At 44.1% G+C, this 18471-nt stretch overlaps 1 protein-coding gene across 5 annotated transcripts in view; it reads left to right on the forward strand.

Moving 5' to 3' along the window:
• The window catches only part of LOC108506851, a 58035-nt gene that overhangs the window by 3451 nt on the left and 36113 nt on the right, over window positions 1–18471 (forward strand). For 3 of the 5 annotated variants that reach the window (XM_017834248.1, XM_017834247.1, XM_017834246.1), the window contains exons 2-3: window positions 14984–15059; window positions 16299–16789. In XM_017834248.1, coding sequence (XP_017689737.1) covers window positions 14984–15059; window positions 16299–16789 — 567 coding nt within the window. Of the gene's footprint in view, window positions 1–9430; window positions 9444–9662; window positions 9767–14983; window positions 15060–16298; window positions 16790–18471 lie in introns of those variants that run through there. The other 2 variants (XM_017834251.1, XM_017834250.1) reach the window with 2 other exon arrangements.

An 18471-nucleotide genomic window follows, 5' to 3' on the forward strand; every position in this document is an offset into this window, starting at 1 on the left:
AAGTTTTTCCTAATGTTCAGGTGAAACTTCCTGTGCATCCATTTCTGCCTGTTGCCTCTTGTCCTATTTCTTGGGACCACCAAGAAGAGCCCGGGTCCATCCTCTTGACACCCCCCCTTTAGGTTTTTATACACATTGATGAGGTTCCCCCTTAGTTGTCTCTTCTCGAGACTGAGGGAGCTGGACCTGTTCAGCCTTTCCTCATAAGAGAGAAGCTCCAGTCCCTTAATCATCTTTGTTGCTCTCCACTGGACCTGCTCCATGTCTCTCCTGTACTGAGGAGCCCAGAACTGTACACTCCAGCACTGGAACACTCCAAATATGGCCTCACTAGGGCTTAGTAGACGGGCAGGATCACCTTCCTTGACCTGCTGGCTATGCTCTTCCTGATGCACCCCAGGATCTCATTGGCTTTCTTGGCTCCAGGGCACACTGCTGGCTCACGGATACCTTGTTGTCCACCAGGACCCCCTGGCCCTCCTCTGCAGAGCTGCTTTCCAGCAGATCAGTGCCCAGCCTGTACTGGTGCAGGGGGTTATTTTCTCCCAGTTGCAGGACCCTGCATTTGCCCTTGTTGAATTTCAGATAGCTCTTCTCTGTCCATCTCTCCAACCTGTCAAGGTCCTTCTGAAGGGCTGCGCAGCCCTCTGGGGTATCGGCCACTGCTCCCAGCTTTGTGTCATCATTGAACTTGCTGAGGAGACCTCTGCCTCTTCATCCAAGTCACTGATGAATGAGACATGAACCCAGTATTGAACCTTGGAGGGCACTACTAGTGACAAGCCTCCAACTAGACCCTGTGCCACTGATTACAATCCTCAGCCAGTTCTCAATCCAACTCACTGTCCACTCATCCAGTCCACACTTCTTATGAGGATACTGTGAGAAACAGTGTTGAAAGCCTTGCTGAAGTCAGTGTAGACAATAGCCACTGCTCTCCCCTCATCCATCGAGGTACTTGTTTCATTGTAGAAGGTAACCAGGTTTGTCAGACGTGATTTACTTTTAGTGAACTAATGCTGACTATTTCTGATCACCACCTTATCATCCATGTGGATAGACATGGCCTCCAGAATGATCTGTTCCATCACCTTTCCAGGAATTGAGGTGAGGCTGACTGGCCAGTAGTTCCCAGAGTCCTATTCTTGCCTTTTTTGAAGACTGGGGTAATATTTTCTTTCTTCTAGTCCTTAGGCACCTCTCCTGATCTCCATGACCTTTCAAAGATGATCGTGAGAGGCCTAGTTGTGGTGTCTGCCAACTTTCTCAACACTTTTGAATGCGTCCCATCAGAGCCCATGGACTTGCAGATGTCAAGTTTTCCTAGGTATTTTCCCACTGGACGCTTCTGTCCCTGTAGCAGGGGCAGTGTGTCCACTCCTGAGCTGTTGTACTTCATAGTCCAGTCTGTTGACTTAACAGCTTCAGCTCTTCAACCGTCAGCTTCTTTGGCCAAATCCAAGAAAGGAGATGGTGAATTGCCTGGTGCCTCAATGGTCTGGTGTTATTTGTTAGAGATTAGGCCAGATTCATAACTCTCCAGTTTTTGACTGACTGTTAAGATATTGAGAGCCAAAAGCAGGTCTGACTTTACAGGTTAGGGATCATCTTTGATAAAAGCTAGCAACTAGGTCTGTTCCAGAGCAGACTTCGTGGGACAGGAGAGAAGAGTAAGAACAGGGAATTGTCCCACATTGTAGTGAAATGCTTCAAACAAGAAAAGTGAGAGGGGCGGGTGACTCAAGGCCTGAGTTTTTTATGTTGGTTGTCCAGTATCACAGCCTAGTACATTTTTTTTATTATTTTTTTGCATAGTTTTGGACTGGTAGCCCCGAGAAGCCCTTTCTGAACTATAAGTCAGATTGATCAAGGAGCTTTTAAAATGCATATCCTGGGCTTGCATTTGGGTTTATGTCGTGGAGTACTGATAATGAGCCTTTAGAAGAAGTATTCTTTAACCAGCTCTGTGAGCCTTCTGCAAATCAAATGCCTTGTTCATCCCCACAACTTAGGGTAGGGGTTTCTCACACAAATGTTTCTTCCAAATTTCTCTTTAACTCTTGTGGCCTTGCATATTTATGTAGTGGCTAAAGTGTGGGTGTCTGTTTTCTGAGTTTTGCTTGCAAGCAAGCTCCTTGGGGCAGGGAGCATCTGGCTGGAACAAGTCTGTGCATTGCCAGTCAAACTAAGCCCTTAATTAGTGGCCCTAGGTGTTATCAGAATGAAACAGTTGGATTGTGGTGTGTTAAAAAATTAACTGGCTGGAACATGCTGCTGAAGAAAACTGAGCACTTTAAATGTGGCAATTTCATTCCAACTTTGCTGTTGACATGAACAAATTTGGAGGTGATATAATTGATTTTCTAATCCACAAAAGTTGTTAAATTACTTGGTGTATTTATTTTCATCCTGGTCAGAGATAATTCAGGCATGTTTGTTGCTTCCTTAATGTTGATCAACAATATGAAGTCATATGTGTTCTGATGAGTGTTCTGATGACAGAGAACTACATTTCTCTGCTAGGTAATTTTAGCCTTACACTTGCTTACAAGAGAATTGTGGACTAGGCACTAACAAAGCTCTGCTCATATACCCTTGCAGTTTGTGTGTGCATGCACAGTGCTGGGGACCCGCAAGTCACGTCAGTTGTTTTCTCCTGGCATCTGTATCCGGAATCAGCTATGAGTCTGCGGTCTGTCTGAGAACTGAGGGGGCAACTGGGAATCATCCTGATCCTTCCTATAGGAAGGGGGTTGCTTCAGTTGGCTCTGCAAAGTGAACCTCAAGCTTTCAGGGAGTGACTCCTGAGTCACTGTCCCAGTAGTAGCTAGTTATTCTGCAGAGCCAGGAGCGTTATTTTTTAACTCCTTAGACCAAAAAAGAGTGGAGTAGCATTGTTACTGATGCACAGTGGGTGTGCTTTCAAAGATCTGTGTAGGGGCTCATGCCTAGTATGAATGAGGACAGACTAATTTCTGTCTTTCTTTGCGCTGACTGCTTGTCATGTGTCACAAGTCTTCAGGCAGGCTGAAGACAGCTTAGCACAGTGAAAACATAGCTTTGTCTATCTGCTGTGATGTATGCAGGTTTTTTCTCCTTCGTGGGTTTTTCAGCAGATCCCACTAAACAGGTTCATTCCTTTAGGGCTGGAGGACTCTGTTTTACATTGAAACTTTGCCTTTTCTTCTTATTAACAGCTGGTATCATTAGATGTTTCTGGTTTGTCTTAATCTCACTCAGGAAAGGCACAAGCACCTGCATGAATGTGTGTGAGTACAGTTGTGGAGTGTCTATGAATATGCCTAAAGTTAGGCTTGTGATAATTTGGACTAAAAATACGTTAATGGGTCAGAAATGCTGTGATAGATACTTAGCCAAGGCAAAGAATAGAACAGGCAGTCTCAGCTACTTTAAGCCTCAAGTTTTTGAAACTTCCGCCTGAGGCATTGTAAAATAATAGGTTTGCAATTCTTTCTACTTGGCTTCGAAGATCTGAATCTGCAAGGGTTGTCATCTTTCCCATGTAGACATCCAGCACTGATAATCTCTTGTAATGACTTAATTCCAGAGAGTAGTATTCAGACAAATTGCAGATATTGCAAATACAGCATGATGGGGCACTCAATGACATTGGGGAAGTTCATTGAGACATCCTCTTAGATTACCTTTATGACTGATAAGAAAATATGGACTAGATTAAAAAAAAAAGCCCACCTACCAGTGTCATAAAGAACTTGTATTTCCCAATTCTTGATTTTTATTTGAATGAAAAATTGAATTCTGAAAATGCTGTACTATGCTGTACTTTTTGACTTCAGTATTTCAGTAAAAACAGATTAATCTATTTTGCTCTGATGGATAGTGCAGTTCTTAATTTCCTGCTGTCATGCACTGACCTACAAGTCCTGAATTTGTTGTACTGTTTGGGATGCTAAATGTTTTCCTTAGCAGGAAAGTAGCTCATATTTGAGGTGAAAGTAGAAAGCAGAAACAGGTCATGATTTATTTTAATTATGGCTTTTGCAAAAAAGTGGGTTCACCTCTTTTTAAATCAAAAACCAAGGTTTGCACATGCTTAGGACACCTCTGTGGAGTGGTGGATGGCACCACTCTGCTGTAATGTGCCAGTTTGACCAGCTTTCTTGGCTGTTCCTGGAGCATGCCTGGGGTCACAGAAGTGTTGTTGGGATGTCTCAGTACGAGAACCAAGGACTGTATTCCCTTTTCAGTGGGAAATACACTCCCACCCACATTGTAGGCAGCGCCAACCCCTCCTACCCACATGCCTTTATCTGTAACCCCTGTTCTCCTGTTCAGTGGGATTCAGGTTGCCGGGTGACCCAACTCATCCTAGCAACCAGCATCACAGGTATGTGTGCACTCGGGGCTGTTTTCTGCTGCAGTAACTGCTGTACGTGGCTGTGGGCAGAGCCTGTTTGTCCTCTTGCCACCATTGACCAGCAGTCAGCCAGCTAAGCTGTTTTTGAATAGGCACCAGCACCACCCACAACTACTCAGCATGAACACCCAGGCAAGGATTTAGAAGAAAGCCAATTAGTTGTGACCTTTATCTGCACTGAAAGCTTTCCCTGTGCAGCACGAACTCTGCTGTGACCCAGGCCTAAAAGTCAATGTAAAGGACATATGGCCCGATGTGACCTATGCAGAGCTGTCTCCATGCCAGTCTGGGCACAGCCCAAGCTGTGAGGATACAGCTCCACGCTGGTGGAGCACAGTTCAAAGAAGGTTTCTTCTGAACTAGTGTGGTCACTCTTTGAGGGTGGACAGCTCAGGGTACCTCTAGGCTCTTCTCCCCTCTTGCTATCTTGTTCTTGCTTTTTGTGCCCATTATAACCTCCTCTGTGGTATGGGTCGATCTGTTTGGATGTTGACCTGGCCTCCATATGTACCTCACTCTATATCACATTGAACTGTTGTTGAAGGACAGGCATTTTGAAGATGGGGCATCTTGGGAGCTGGTTGTGGCAGAGGGAACAGATCTTACATGGTGAGCAATCCTTTTCTTTCCCCCCTGCCCCCTCTGTAATCACTGCAGCGCACTAAATGCTTAGCTAGGTGAACTTCTGCTGTTCTCCCATTGAGACAGCCCTAGCAGAATGGGAGTGCCATGACAGAGTACCCTTGTGAGGGTACATCATATGAAGAGCTCTCATGGCTGCCTCTCTAGTCCAGCCTTGATGGCTTCATGGAGGGTGAAACACTGTGAATGCTTATAGAAACTTCCTGTTGGACTTGGATGTGAGAAAGTATCTTGAATGGAAGATTTGCACTGAAGCTGCCACACAGCTGTATGTGCAGTTATCCAGATCCTAATTCTTTCTAGTTGTTGTTTCTAGTGTTGGCATGGCAGAATGTCATCTAGGGGTGGCAGGAGCTAAGAGCCCAAAGAAGGTTCTGTGAGTGAATATCAACTTTGCAAGCAGCTGTTATGGACCAGTCTGTTTCCAGCCCTCTTCTCCCCCAGCACTCTTAGCCAGGCAGCTCAGCATCCAGGCTCAGTCCTGCTGCAGAGGCACTTCAGCTTGCCAAGGCTTGAGTTGTTTTGCTGGGAACAAATCGATGCCTGTGCCCCATGGGCATGTGCCTTTTAAATGAGTTTTGTCAGGGACGAGTTGTGGTGAAACCTGGGGAGATGTCTCCTAGGCATGGTAGACACTTGAGGCTATGGGTTGCCTTCTCTAATGTCATGACTGGGTTAGTTGGTCGTTGTACCCAGCAAACACATCTGAGAAATGCCCTTTGCAGCTTGCCTGGAGTTGCCTCCCAACCCTTGTTCCGGCATCAGCCCATATGAGAAAACCTAAGAGCTCAGGGCTTGAAACATCTCCTGAGGGATTAAAAAAGGAAATCAGTGCCTGAGGAGAGCTTAGGTGTCCTGAGGAGGTTTTTATCAGTCATGTTTCCCATTTCATGGATGGGTTCACCTGAGGTTTTTTGCCTGACTGCAAGACAGATGTATAAAAGGATGAGAGATGCCTGGATTAAGAATTCACAAATACCTCAATATTCATAAATATTCACAATGAGAATAGGTGAACCTTGGTTTCTGATATTTCTAGGGACCAAAATATTGATTGACTTTGGGCAACTGATTAATTGATTTGTCTGGGATACAAACCTGATTTTGAGCCACAGATTTCAAGGAGATGACATAATTCAAGTTTCTGATAGCATAAAGATCCTGTCCCCTCACATTTACTTTGTTCAGAAATCTGTCTCATTTTACTCCTTCCTCATGGGTCACATTGTTTCCATGATGTATGCTGTTTTTTATTTAACTGATGATGTCCTTACTTCTTGGCATGAGAGCCCACAATCTGCCAAGCTCTATATGGGCATAAGATGAGAATAAAATTTCCTTTGGTTGAACAGGGAATTTCCCATCTTGAGGAAAGGTGCCAGGCATGCAGCTATGTTCTCCAGTTTGCTGAGAGTGTGTCTGGATGTAAGCTGGAAAAATATAAAATAATCCTTCCATATCCTGTCACCCAGTTATTATACACAAAGCCAAGAGGCTGTTCCAGACAGTTGTCTGCAGACAGATTGTTTTTGTATGTGTGTTTCTTTCTTCCTTTATAATTTTTTCTTTATTCCTAAGAGTTGGTTATTCCAAAGAAATAAAAGTTCTTCAGCCAATGGCTAATTAATGGGAGAGAACAGTGGTATTTGGTGTGGAGCATATGAAGGGAAATAATTCAGAGACTTGAAAAATCAGCAGCTTCCCTGTATATGGTTTTGTTCTCAGAAAACCCTTTTTTCTGGCTTGGACAGAACAAATCATTCTTGGGAAACCTCTCAGTGGTATTTTGCAGAGGGCAACAGTGCAGTGCAACTTTTCCCATCTCACTGCTGAAATGGTACGTGGGAGTGCCGCTTTATTATGTGGTGCTTGGACACTGCCTCAGTAGCATTCTGTGTTGAGAGAGGTGAGTTGGATCTGGAGGAACACTGGTCCTGGAAGAACACCGAGTTTGTCCTGTGCATCCCCTTATGTTGTGACATTGCAAGTAAGTGCATGTGCTCTGTATCCCGCTTCCATGAATGGGGCTTAGGAGCACCCATCCTGTGTTAGACGTACAGTTTGCCCCAGTATCCTGCAGGCACTGGAGGTAGGCACCTACAGGAGACCAAGAACATCACATATTTTAATCTTGAGTTCTTCTTGAGACAGAACTGCTGTCTGTGCATTAGTAGCCCAGTAGACTTCTTTTACCTAAACCTATTCATTTTACCCCACCAAATCTTTGTAGGGTCTTCGCATCCAGAACATCCTGTGGCAGAATGCTTTACATCTTAACTACACATTGCTGAAGGATCACGTGTTGTTTGTTTAGGACCTGCCTCACTAATTTAATTTTGTACTTTCTATGTCATATATTGCTAGAGAGTAAACATATGTATTGGAGAAGAGAGTAAATGTTCAAATTCTGTCTTTGTGCCACTAATCTCTAGCCCATCCCTCCACATTCAGATGATATGACAACCCCTTTGTCAGATTTTCCCAACTAGGAACCGCTTGGAATCACACAATGCTTACCAGGAAAGGATCTGGTGCAGTGAGAGCCATTGCAAGTTTTTGCATGCCCCTAACCCTTACTTTAAAGTTGCCTGACCAGCTGGATCAAAGATCTGATCTGAAAGGATTATCCTATATTACTGGCTCGCTCCCCGATAAAACAGAAGTTTGGTGTAAATCCAAATGCTGCTTGCACTCAAAGGGGTTAATGTGGGATTTTGAGGAGAAGCCTGAAATGTTTCATGTGCTCCAAATGCATTTTCCAGCCTGACTGTAAGGCATTGTTTCTTGTGTTTGCAAATCTGGCTAATGTAGTTCTTTATGGCTGAGCAGAGGTGAGTGTCGAGTGAGGTCTCCCAACACAAGCAGCTTCTCCTAAGCTAAGGAAGTATCTCAGGGCAAAGGCAGCTGCCCTCTCTGGGCCTTTTGAATAGGGAATGGAAAAACTGTTACCAGATGTGTTGTTTATGCCAGCTGCTGTCAGCCATACTTCCCTGGTTGAAGGGACTTGTGGAATGCTGAGGAGTTGTTGTAAACTGTCAGAGAAGCTGGCCTGTGCAAAGAGACCTTTTCTCATCACAGCAGTGTAATAACTGAGCTACGCCAGTGGGGCTGGGGTATGAGTCGGGAGGGGTGTGTTTAAATCCCTGTGGCAAGGTAGCAATGGTTGGCATTGGTGTCAGCAGCCATCTCCCATCCTCCCTTCTCTCAGTAAATGCATTACAGATAAGATCAACTATTATAGGTGCCTCTCCAATTCTAGGTGTCCCTTTACTGTCTTCCTCTTATGTCTGAAAGGGTTGTCAGCCTGTGATAAATAGTCCTGCTTTTAATCTGAGTGTTTGGAGCTGAGTTTCGGCAGCAATTGGGCTGTAAATTACAGATGGATCTAAGTCACTGTATTTTAATGCAGGGTGGATGAGGCCCTGTAATGAAGGTCTTTAATTCTTCAGGCTCCTTTTGTCTTTCTGGACTGCTGTGCTTTGTGGTGTCAACACTGCCGAATAACGTTGCTCCTGCTGAGTTCAAGCCAGGGGGATGCCAGGGCTCCAAGCTGTGAGCTGCCAGGGGAGTTGACCTCCTTTGCAAAGAGATCTCTTTGCACCCCAACTGTTTTGTGCGTTGCTGCTTCTTTCTGATGGGTGCTCCCCAACACTTTGCCACCTTTTTCTTTGTTAATTCTCTTCTAAAATATGCTATATCCCCACATAGAATGAGAAGGTCTTACAGGTGAATGCTAGTCTTCATGAGAATCCTTGAAACTTGGATATAAATTAGCCACTCTTGCAGGTGACTGCCAGCTGAGGCCAGGCTGTGCTGGGTATTTGTACTGAGTAGAAGCTGAGTGGTGGGAGGAAGGTAGGAGACTTGTGGGAGACCTACTGGAAAGTGGCATATCTGTGAGCTTTACTTGCAGGTAGAGGTGGAGTTGGAGGAGTGTATGGTTTCTGTCACTACAGTAAGAGCTATAAACCAACCTCTTAAGCTAACAACATAGGCATAGTTTGAGAATTTTGTAAAAGTTCTTGCTGCCAGAGAGAATGATACATATCACAGCATGGAGCTGCACCATTCCCCAGGCTTCTGTACTGCAGAAGCGCTGTTCTTTTGTGACATAGTGGTCTGGGAAGTCAAGGAGGAAACTGAAGGATTAAAGACTCTACTTCTGTAGTAACAGCTTTGTTACCAGCCCCCATCCACCTGTTGAGTGCAGACTGTAGTGACTTTGGTCTATCTGTAATTTTAACACATGAAATTTATAACCTGTGAAATCATGGCCCGGAACATGACTGCAGCTATGTTTGATCAGAGAGATTCTTGTTCTCATAATGTCTTTGAAGATAAATAAACTGAATGGGGTTCTCTCACATCTGTAGTATTTTGAGTGCTCAGGATGAGAGTCTGGGTGTGTTCTGCTTGGAAGGCCTTTTAAAGACTGATTTTTTTTATTTGACAGCATTCCTTTTATGTCTTCGGTTGTCATCCAAGTATGATGGCTGATGGGAGGAGTGTGTGGGTGCCTATACCATTGGTAGAACTGAGTCTGTTCTAGTCTCTTTGCAAGTACTTCTCTCCATCTTGAGTGGAATTTAAAAGAGTGACCTTTGTTTTACTCTTGTAACAGTATCTGCCTGGAGTGTTTGAAAACAGACCCAGGATGGATAGGAGTCTGAATTGTAGGCATTCACTTTCCTGTGTTTGGGGAACATCAGATGTCTGCTGTTTATGGTGAGTCCATGTGCTCATGCACCGTAGGCTCACTGATGCTGTATACTATACTTTTCTGGATTGATGGTGAAGCATCGGGACTTGCTGGTGGGTTTTTTTTCTTTTTTTTTTTTTTTTTTTTTTGTTTTGTTTGGTTTGGGTTTTTTTGTTTGTTTTTATTTTGCAAAACTCCCTGGTGTTTTTATCTTTAGTCTTCCCTTGCAAATTTATATCATCTTAGCCCTGGGAAAAGCCAGTGAAGATTTAGAAAAAGAGGTTTAATGCACACTCTGACTGCTGCAAAGAGAGCTGATGTGGGGCAGATGAGAGAGTGCAGAGAGTCAGCCAGGTTCTGTGGGTTTGGCCTGAACCATATTTTGACCAGACTTTGTACCCCTTCCCAGAGCTGAAGTCAGCCCCATTGTACTTGTCCCTGCATAGAGTCCTCCAATTTACTCCACTTGCAGATGAGGATCCCCAAGACTAGGGCAGTGCCCTATCTTTGTTGTAGTTCTAGTCAGGTTTGGCCAGAGGTGTAAATTCTTTTCAGAAGCTGTAGACAGTAGATAAGTGTAATCTCACCATGTAAATAGTATAGTCAAAACACACATATGCACGTGTTTGTGAAATTACAGATGGATGAGAGAGAGGACTTAAAACAGTAAGAGCACCATGCATGTGCCTCCTCACACCCATGCACCACTCATGTCCTCACTATTCTGTGTAAGCCTAGTGCTTTCCTCTCAAGATCCAGGTAACCCATCTTAAACCTGTGCTTCTGGAAATCAAGTTCAGTCATTGTTTCTCAGAGGAGAAGCTCAATTTCCATGTTCTTGAATTAATGACTCCCACCACTTGCACCCTGAGAGTTGCCAGTCACCATGTTTGCCTGTGTCTGTACACTAAGCACTGGACAAAATTGCAAATTTGGTTACCTGGAGTGATTCTTTGCTTCTCTCAAATCTATGAAGTTAAGTAGACTTCAGGGCCATGAAGAAGATGATATGTCTGACTAAACGTGCAGCATTCCTACAACAATGGGGATTTTGCTGTCTTTGGCATGGAACTGGCCTAGAAAACAACGGCCTCGAGAAGTGTTGTGTCCCGCTGGCCCATCTCTGCTTTCACTGACCCAGGGAGCTGCTCTGGGTCACAGAGGACCGTGTTCAAGGGTTATGAACCCTGGGTTTGAATTGTAGCCATTTGCAAGGAAATGGGGAAAGGAGTTTGAAGGCAGACCTATTACAAAAATTAAAAAGGAAAATAATAACAATGTGGGGGGGAAAAAGACTTTAGAAAAGCTTTTCCAAACCAGGACTGCTCTGGCTAGAAATTTAGCTGTTGAAGGACCCCAGCTGTAAACCCCAGAACTAGTCTGGACAGTCATATCTCACTTGTGGATGTTTGATTCTGCTACTTTTCTTGAGGAGAGAACAAGTCTGTTCTACTAGCATAAATTTCCCCTGTAATGCTGAATACCTCTCAAATAAAATTAAAAGAGCTCTTGGGAAAGGAGTTACATGTTAATTTGAAGGTCTGTTTGACTCATTCCTTCCTTCTTCATGTTGTTCCATGGCTCAAAACTGCCTTTTGGTGTCTCATCATCTCCCTTGTTTTCCAACTCTCTCTAATTCAGAGTTTCTTATAACTGGGAGGATGGCACCTCCCTCATTCAAGATCAGGCAGTGTCCCATGGCAACTGCACCAGTTGTTGTCCTGGAAAAGTAACGCTGGGGAGATTCAGTAAGACGTTTTTGCTAAAGCCAAGTAGGGGAGGTGGAGAGGAGCCAACAGAGAGCTCTGTGCTGCAGGTTGCCCATGTCTGTAGCAGCTGTGGCAGGGAGAATCTGAAATCTGAAGAAATGGAAATCAGTTCCCCATAGCAGAGGTATCAGTAATCATTGGTGAGCTCATCATCCCTTTCTGGTTTTGTGAGAGAGACCAATTTTGTGTGAGACGAATTTCAGCAAAGACTCTTTCCAGGCCTCTTGGAAGGGTCTCTACTTAGTTGCAAAGATTCCCTGGAGTGGTCAGCCTCTATTGAATGAGCCTATATCACAAACAGCCTTATATGTGGCAGCTCTGGTAGCATTTGCCTCTGCTGAGGAAACCACCCCCCTGGAGGTAAACTCCTTCCCTCTTTCCCTCCTAGAGGGAGATTGGGAATTATGCCCTCCAGACTGTGTGCATTCTTGATTCAAGCTGGAAACAAGGGGTTGCCTGTGGTCAGTTGTGTCTTTGTATTATCTCCCTCCACTGCACCAAACCATACTGTTGGCGTTACAGGTTTTTAGGATAATGCAGCCTTTAGGTGAAGCCTGCGGTGAGAGTTATATTTTGTCTTATAAGTGAGCTTCCTTCTCCTTTGTAAGCTCACAGATGATTCTTAATGTCATTACTTTTGATTGTATGATAACAGCTTACTTTCTCTTCTGTAAGCAAAGCAAAGAGGAACTGCACTTTAACAGGGTCGGGCTTTTTTATTGTTTGTTGCATTTCAGGGCTTTAGACTTTAAGGGTCATGAGACCCTTTAGGACGTGGTCAATTCCAGCTGCAGCTAGTTACCATTACTCAGTTGACAAGCAGCAGTGTGGTGAGATAGATTTTCTCTCAAGTTTTTTCTTGTATCTGCTAGTGTCTTTCATATTGAAACTCCCTCAAAGGTGTAAGCTTTGCACTCAGTTTTCCTTAAATGCCATCTGTTTATTTTACACAAACTCATCTTTCCTTACTGGACATGTCTGTAAAGTCAAATTCATGGGGAAGTTTGTTCACGTTTTCATCTAGCACAGAATGAGTCCTTAGCCTGACAGAAGGCATGTCAGGTGCTGGAGCTGAAGGACCCAGGTGTAAGACTGAGATCCTCATCAACAGGAGAGTGCTCTTTGATGCATTTCCTGAAGAAAGATGGAAGGGTGGATGAGCCCCTGTCCTTTGTTTTCAGGATTGTTTTGTGCCATGGCTTGTAAACATTCAAATATGTGAATTGAAAGTTTTCTTTTATTCTCCTTAATTTTTCAAAATGTCAGTTATTGACTCATCTAACTCCTATTTTAAGCGTCTCGAGCCAGTGGCAATGTGCAGTAGCTCTTTGACCTGCATGTGCTAGATGTCATTGCCTCTTTTTTGGAAGCAGCACCATGCCGTATATTGACATTTATGTACTACAAAAACTGAAGTTGATAAATTTCCCATGCAGAGCTGCTAAACCTCACTGAAAACCTTGCTGTGTCCAAATGAAAGGTTTTTATGTGGGAATGAGCCACAGACTAAGGTCAGTACCTCTAGGGTTAGAATGGGAGCCTTAGCTTTTGTAACAGAGACAGGACCTCTGTCTGTCTGTACAGCAGCTTGCACAATGGCACCTCAGTGTCAGCTGTCCCCTCTGTGAACTGCTATGGTACAAACAAGGTATTATACCTGCTCTGGGGACAACTAGAAGTCTCTCTGTATTTGGCAGTGTTCCTCAGTGCCAGCTGCCTTTATTAAATGATGCGTGTGTGAATATGTACAAGAAAATTGTAGTTGTGGTGGGAAAAACAACCCCCTGCATTTATTTCAAGAATATAGGCAGTGGGGATAAAACTGTGCCACTTGCCCGATTCATCGTTTGACAGTCGAGAAAGTAGTTTAAAGACTAGCAAGAAAGGAAAATATAATTTTGATTTCTTGAAGAGGGTTGTAAATATAGAAGGGCAAAAGGTAGTTTTAAAAAAGGAGGAGAAGAAAAGTGTCAATATTTTTTTGGGGGGAACAAAACCTGCAAACACAACCCTGGAGGATGATCACAAAAATAGGTGTGTTGGCTTAATAGCTGTCAAATTCAGTGTCAACCAGAATTTTTCCATTATTATTGTTTCTCTGCACCTGCTGTATGTCTTTCATAGGCAGCTAGTTATTCTTTTGGGCCTCTGGGAGGCTGAAACACTCAAAGGATGTTTCCCTAGGGTGGTGGAGTTGAAATGGGTCTTTATCAGTGTAATGGTTGCATGCTGCCTCATCTTCTGTAAAAGTCAAGCACAGCACATCAAACACACTTAAAATAGAAACACAGCATGAACCTGTTGCCACTGAATTCTGTAGCTTGTGAGACAGCTAAGAATGATGGCAATGTTTGTTGTTATTCTGAATAAAAAGGTGTAAGGAATAGTGAAGTGATGATGTTATTCCAGAACTGTTTCTTATAAAGGCTTCTTTAAGTATTGCATTTTCCTTTGACTCATTTTGGTTTGGCCATTGCCAGACACAAACTAAGCTGTGTAGCTCAGAAGTTAGATCTAATAACTTCCAGGTATGCTCTATGCAGCCAAACAAAAGTCACTTTGGGTACAAGGTAGGTAAGGATTTCCTCTGCTTAGGAAACTCGGTAGCAGTGCAGTCTGTCTGACTTACAAAAGCTTGGTTTCAGATCTCTCAAGCCTCTCAAGAGGCAACTACCAAGTTTGTTCAGTGTTAGAACACAGTTTGAGTGAGTAAGTGGGTATCTGTATATACAGCAAGTGGTTTGAAGTCCACTGGCTGATTGAGATCAAATGTTCCTGAAAAGTCTTGATAGACAAAATATGTGAATTTTCAGTACTCTTGGATCATTTAAGGATGTTCAGCGGTACTGTCAGATTCTGTCCTGGAAGGGACAGCATTATGGTATTGTTTGCATTTCTGTGAAATCCTGTTATTTCTGTTACATTCTTCAGGGTTGTCTTGTAGGAAAGCAAGATAAGTCTGTTCAGTGGTGGCTGGTGTGTGAACCTTCAAGGGGGAAGTGTTGGTACATACACAGGATGGCTAAAGTTAACGTGCCACTTTCATTTGTGGGTGCCATGCAAGATGATAGTGCTGTTGACAGGATGTGTCTTTATTTCGGAAGTGGAGATTTTGGAGATTCAGTTATCCACGTGATGTGGATGTGGTAAGCCATGATGGTTACAAGCTTCATGTCTGGGAACCAAAGGGCAGGATATGTTCGTTGTGCTTGGGAAAGAGTTGGTGGTGCATTAAGGTAGAAATAGCGGCAGGTCGTGTGTTTTGTGTTGCTGCAAATAAGAGGATACAATTGGAGTTTGAGGTTGGGAGATGAGGATGTGTATACAGGGAGGTGCTATGGCTGGGTGTGTGTGGTGAGGTGGTATGGATGCCTGCAGGATATGAGAGTGGGAGGGTGGGGGAAGTGGCTTGGGCAGCAGCAGGGCAACGTTCAGTGTTCACAATGAAGCCTTTTCTTTCTCCTTGTCCCTTAGATCTCCTATCCCCCAAGTGATGAGGACAGCGATGACTCTGAGGGAGAGAACCAGGAACTTGCTCAGATCGACAGAGGTAAAGGGATGAGATAGGAGGATCCTGGGATACCACAGCTGAAGTCCATTTTGCTTTTCACTTGTGCTTTTGCAAGTGCCTCCTTCTCAGTCCCCAGTGTACCACAACCAGATGCATTAAATAAGTCACCTTGGAGCCTTTGAGACCTCACAAGGAGAAGCTAGTGTTACCAGATGCTGCAGTCACATTTTTATTACCAGAGATAGACATTGTTAACCATGTGTTAAGGTCTCAGTGTTGCAGACATGGTCCACAATTGTGCCAGCAGCAGAGCTGGGACTAAAAATTTATACAGGTGCTTTTGCACCTGTATTATCTTTGTTCTTGGTTTCCTCATCCTTGCCATTTTGAGTTTTGACCTTCATGTTCCTGATTCCCCTCCACTCCTTATCTGATGAGCTCTCTCCGTTTCTCCTGTACTGTTGGTATCGGGCAGCCCTATTCTTGCAACTAGCTAAGGGTGTTTGATAGAGAAGAGACAGGGGCTCTGATATTGTTTTTGGACTAGGTATGAAGTAGCTTAGAGCTGCAGGTGAAATCTGTAGTAAACGTATCTCTTGAGCTGTACTAAGTCTCTGCCATTTTTGCATGCCCTGTGCCCACCTTCAAGTGGATTCTTATGCAAAGGCAGAAGAAGTTAAATTCCTGACTCATGTCAAATCAAATTCAAATCCCTGCTCCGTGTGCTTAACATAGAAAGAGCTCAGCAGAAGAGGTAAATTGTGCCCAGTTTATGGCTGAAGGCAGGCTCTCTTGTGTGACAAGTCTTGTAATAGAGGACTTGTATCTCCAGAAACCAGATCTCTCTTATTTTGGCCACAAAGGTGACACTTAACAGCAATGTAACTTACTTGCCTCTTCTGCCCTGAGAACTGGTCACTACAACTGAATGTTTTTAGCTAGAGCCAAGTGCTGAGCAACACATTTGTAAGATCATGTCTTCTCCATCTTCAGGAGATGAGGTGTGTGACAGGTCCATGTTCTTGCTCTGGAACTAGACTTCCAGGTGACAGCTTGAAAGGGGATGTATAGCTGTCTGGTCTAAACAAATGTCTGGAAACTTCCAAAGGGTAGCATTCAGCTGGGGGTGTTTCATCTGGGGAAGAAAAGGTGGGGAAATAGCTCAGAAGTTTACTCGGGAGGAGATAAAAACAACAGGTCAGGAGAAAACAGGCCAAATTTATTAGGGCATGGGACACAGATCTGCTCTGCCATTCCTGTATCTCCTCCTCCCACTAGAGAGAAGACGGAATTGTACCTTGACCCCTCTGGCCACCAACCAGCTCCAGAACCAGGATAACCAGTGCTGCAAGGTTCGGGCCCTCTTCCATGCCAACCTTGACCGCCACAGCTCAGAAGAGGAGCTGGAGCTCATCAACCGTGAGTTTTCTGCAGAGAAGCGGAAGTGGTCCCAGGTCAGCAGACTTGCCTGCTGCAGCGACGGCAACAACACCTCCTCCAGTGACGAAGAAGTGAAGAACTTGTGCGCCATGTCCTTCCGGCCTGTGGCAGAGCAGGCCGATGGCCTGCACGCCAGCCCAAGCCCCGTGCTGTTCAGTGCCTCCCCTCCCAAGAGACTCCAGCCCCTGGTGCGGAGCCCAGCCTCCAGACCTTTAATCTTCACAAGCGTTGGGGCGGGCCTTGAGCAAGTCATGCCTTGTAAGAGACATCGACAAGGATACGGGGATAAGGTCAGGAGGCCCAGCCTTGACTTGGAAAAAATGCAGCAGGTAAGGCAGAACTTCATGTGAGGAAAGTAGCGTTGCTTGAAAAAAGAGATGTTGTAAGCAAAGACAGAAAAGTGTTTTTGAGGCAGGGCTCAGTAAATTCACAGAGTTGCTTCTTGTGGTTGTGTCTCCAGGGGCGTAGCTGGTACTTCTGCTCTCTGTCTTGGATAAACTAGGACTAAGTGTAGATACCTGTCTTGAGAGGTAAAGCTGCTGCTACTTGAGTGGCTCCTGCTACAGTTGGGCTGTTCTCTTGCTACCCTCATTAGGAAGGCAGGACTTGTATTGTCTGGTTCATTGCATGGCACAGGAACAAAATAATTGGAGTTTGCTTTTGAGTTACCCCTGCTGCCGTGATCTGACCTATATCACTTACTCCAAAATAAATGATTGCTTAGGGACGTATAAAAAAGACTTTTGATGAAAGTGGTTGTAGACTTGATGATGATAGCTATTTCCACACTGTTGACCTCTTTGGGCCCAGGTCTCTTTATGCCTCCTAGGAGTTTTATAGCAGTGTAAAACAGTGCTTTTTACCTTCTTAATACTTTAAAAACACAAACTGTTACCAGTTTGCTCTAGATGCAGTTACTCTTGATTTTGCAGGACTTTTGTTGGGGCCTAGGATTGAGGTGCGGAGTTTGCATCGTCTCTATGGAGCCTGAGAAATGGGGCATGCCTGGTACTGATGGGACAGGCTGCCCTGTGCAGTTCCCATCTGGTGCCCCTCTTTCAAAAGGCGTTGCTGTAGAGTTAGTATTTCAGCTCTCTTCATTATTTGTTTTCCTTTTTGCACTGGTGTAGTGTCAGTTTGAAAGAGTATCTGCAGACATCTGCTGGCCCTGCTAAATTGCAGTAAGTTAAAAACAATTATTTTTAGTTCTGAATTTCCTCTCATTAGGGAAGAATTTCACTGTCTCTGGTTGGTTGGATGTACTAGTTTTAACCTTGCTAACAACAACTGCTTTAAGCCTACAAGATGGACCCACTGAAAGAAAGGACTATGTATTTATTTTCTAAGATCTATAAAAGTTAGACTTCTCCATTTCCCCATTACATTGCTGCTTGTTCTCAGTCCTGCTGGCAGCATACGTCCCATGAATACATAATGCAGAGACTTGTTTTTTCAGTACAGTTTTCCTCATCCCCTCTTCACCCTTCTAGCCAAGTTTCTGATCACAGAACATTCAAAAGGCCCAGTCTTGCATTTCACATCACCCAAATCTTCTACTGATACTGACAGACTTTAATTAGTCTCACATCCTTATGAGAGGAGAAGAAAGCTGGTAAGCCTGTGCCCAGCCTTCTTTTTTTTTTTTTTTCTTTTTATCCCCCCCCAGAGTGCCCAGGAGTAAATGGGGAAATGTTCTTTTTGGCCCAGGTGATTTCTGATTTGGATCCCAGGCATAGCATATGCCTGCTCAGCTTTAAGTTCCTTTCAGTACTGTGTTTGTGAGTGTTTTGGTGTGAAGGTTAGGGGCTAATTTAAATGAGCTTTCCAAACTGTTGTGTTTTTTGGGGGGGAAACCTTATGAGAAAAATTTATTTCCTGGTCTGTCTTGCTCTCTGTACTTCTGAATTGACTGTAGCAAAAATTTTTGCAAGAGAAGTTGAAATCCGGAGTGGAGGTGGTGGTGTGTTTTTTAAATAATATTTTTACTGTAGATGTCATTAACATTTCAGGT

The sequence above is a fragment of the Lepidothrix coronata genome, unplaced genomic scaffold (assembly GCF_001604755.1).
Source record: "Lepidothrix coronata isolate B3197 unplaced genomic scaffold, Lepidothrix_coronata-1.0 Scaffold230, whole genome shotgun sequence".
NCBI lineage: Eukaryota > Metazoa > Chordata > Aves > Passeriformes > Pipridae > Lepidothrix > Lepidothrix coronata.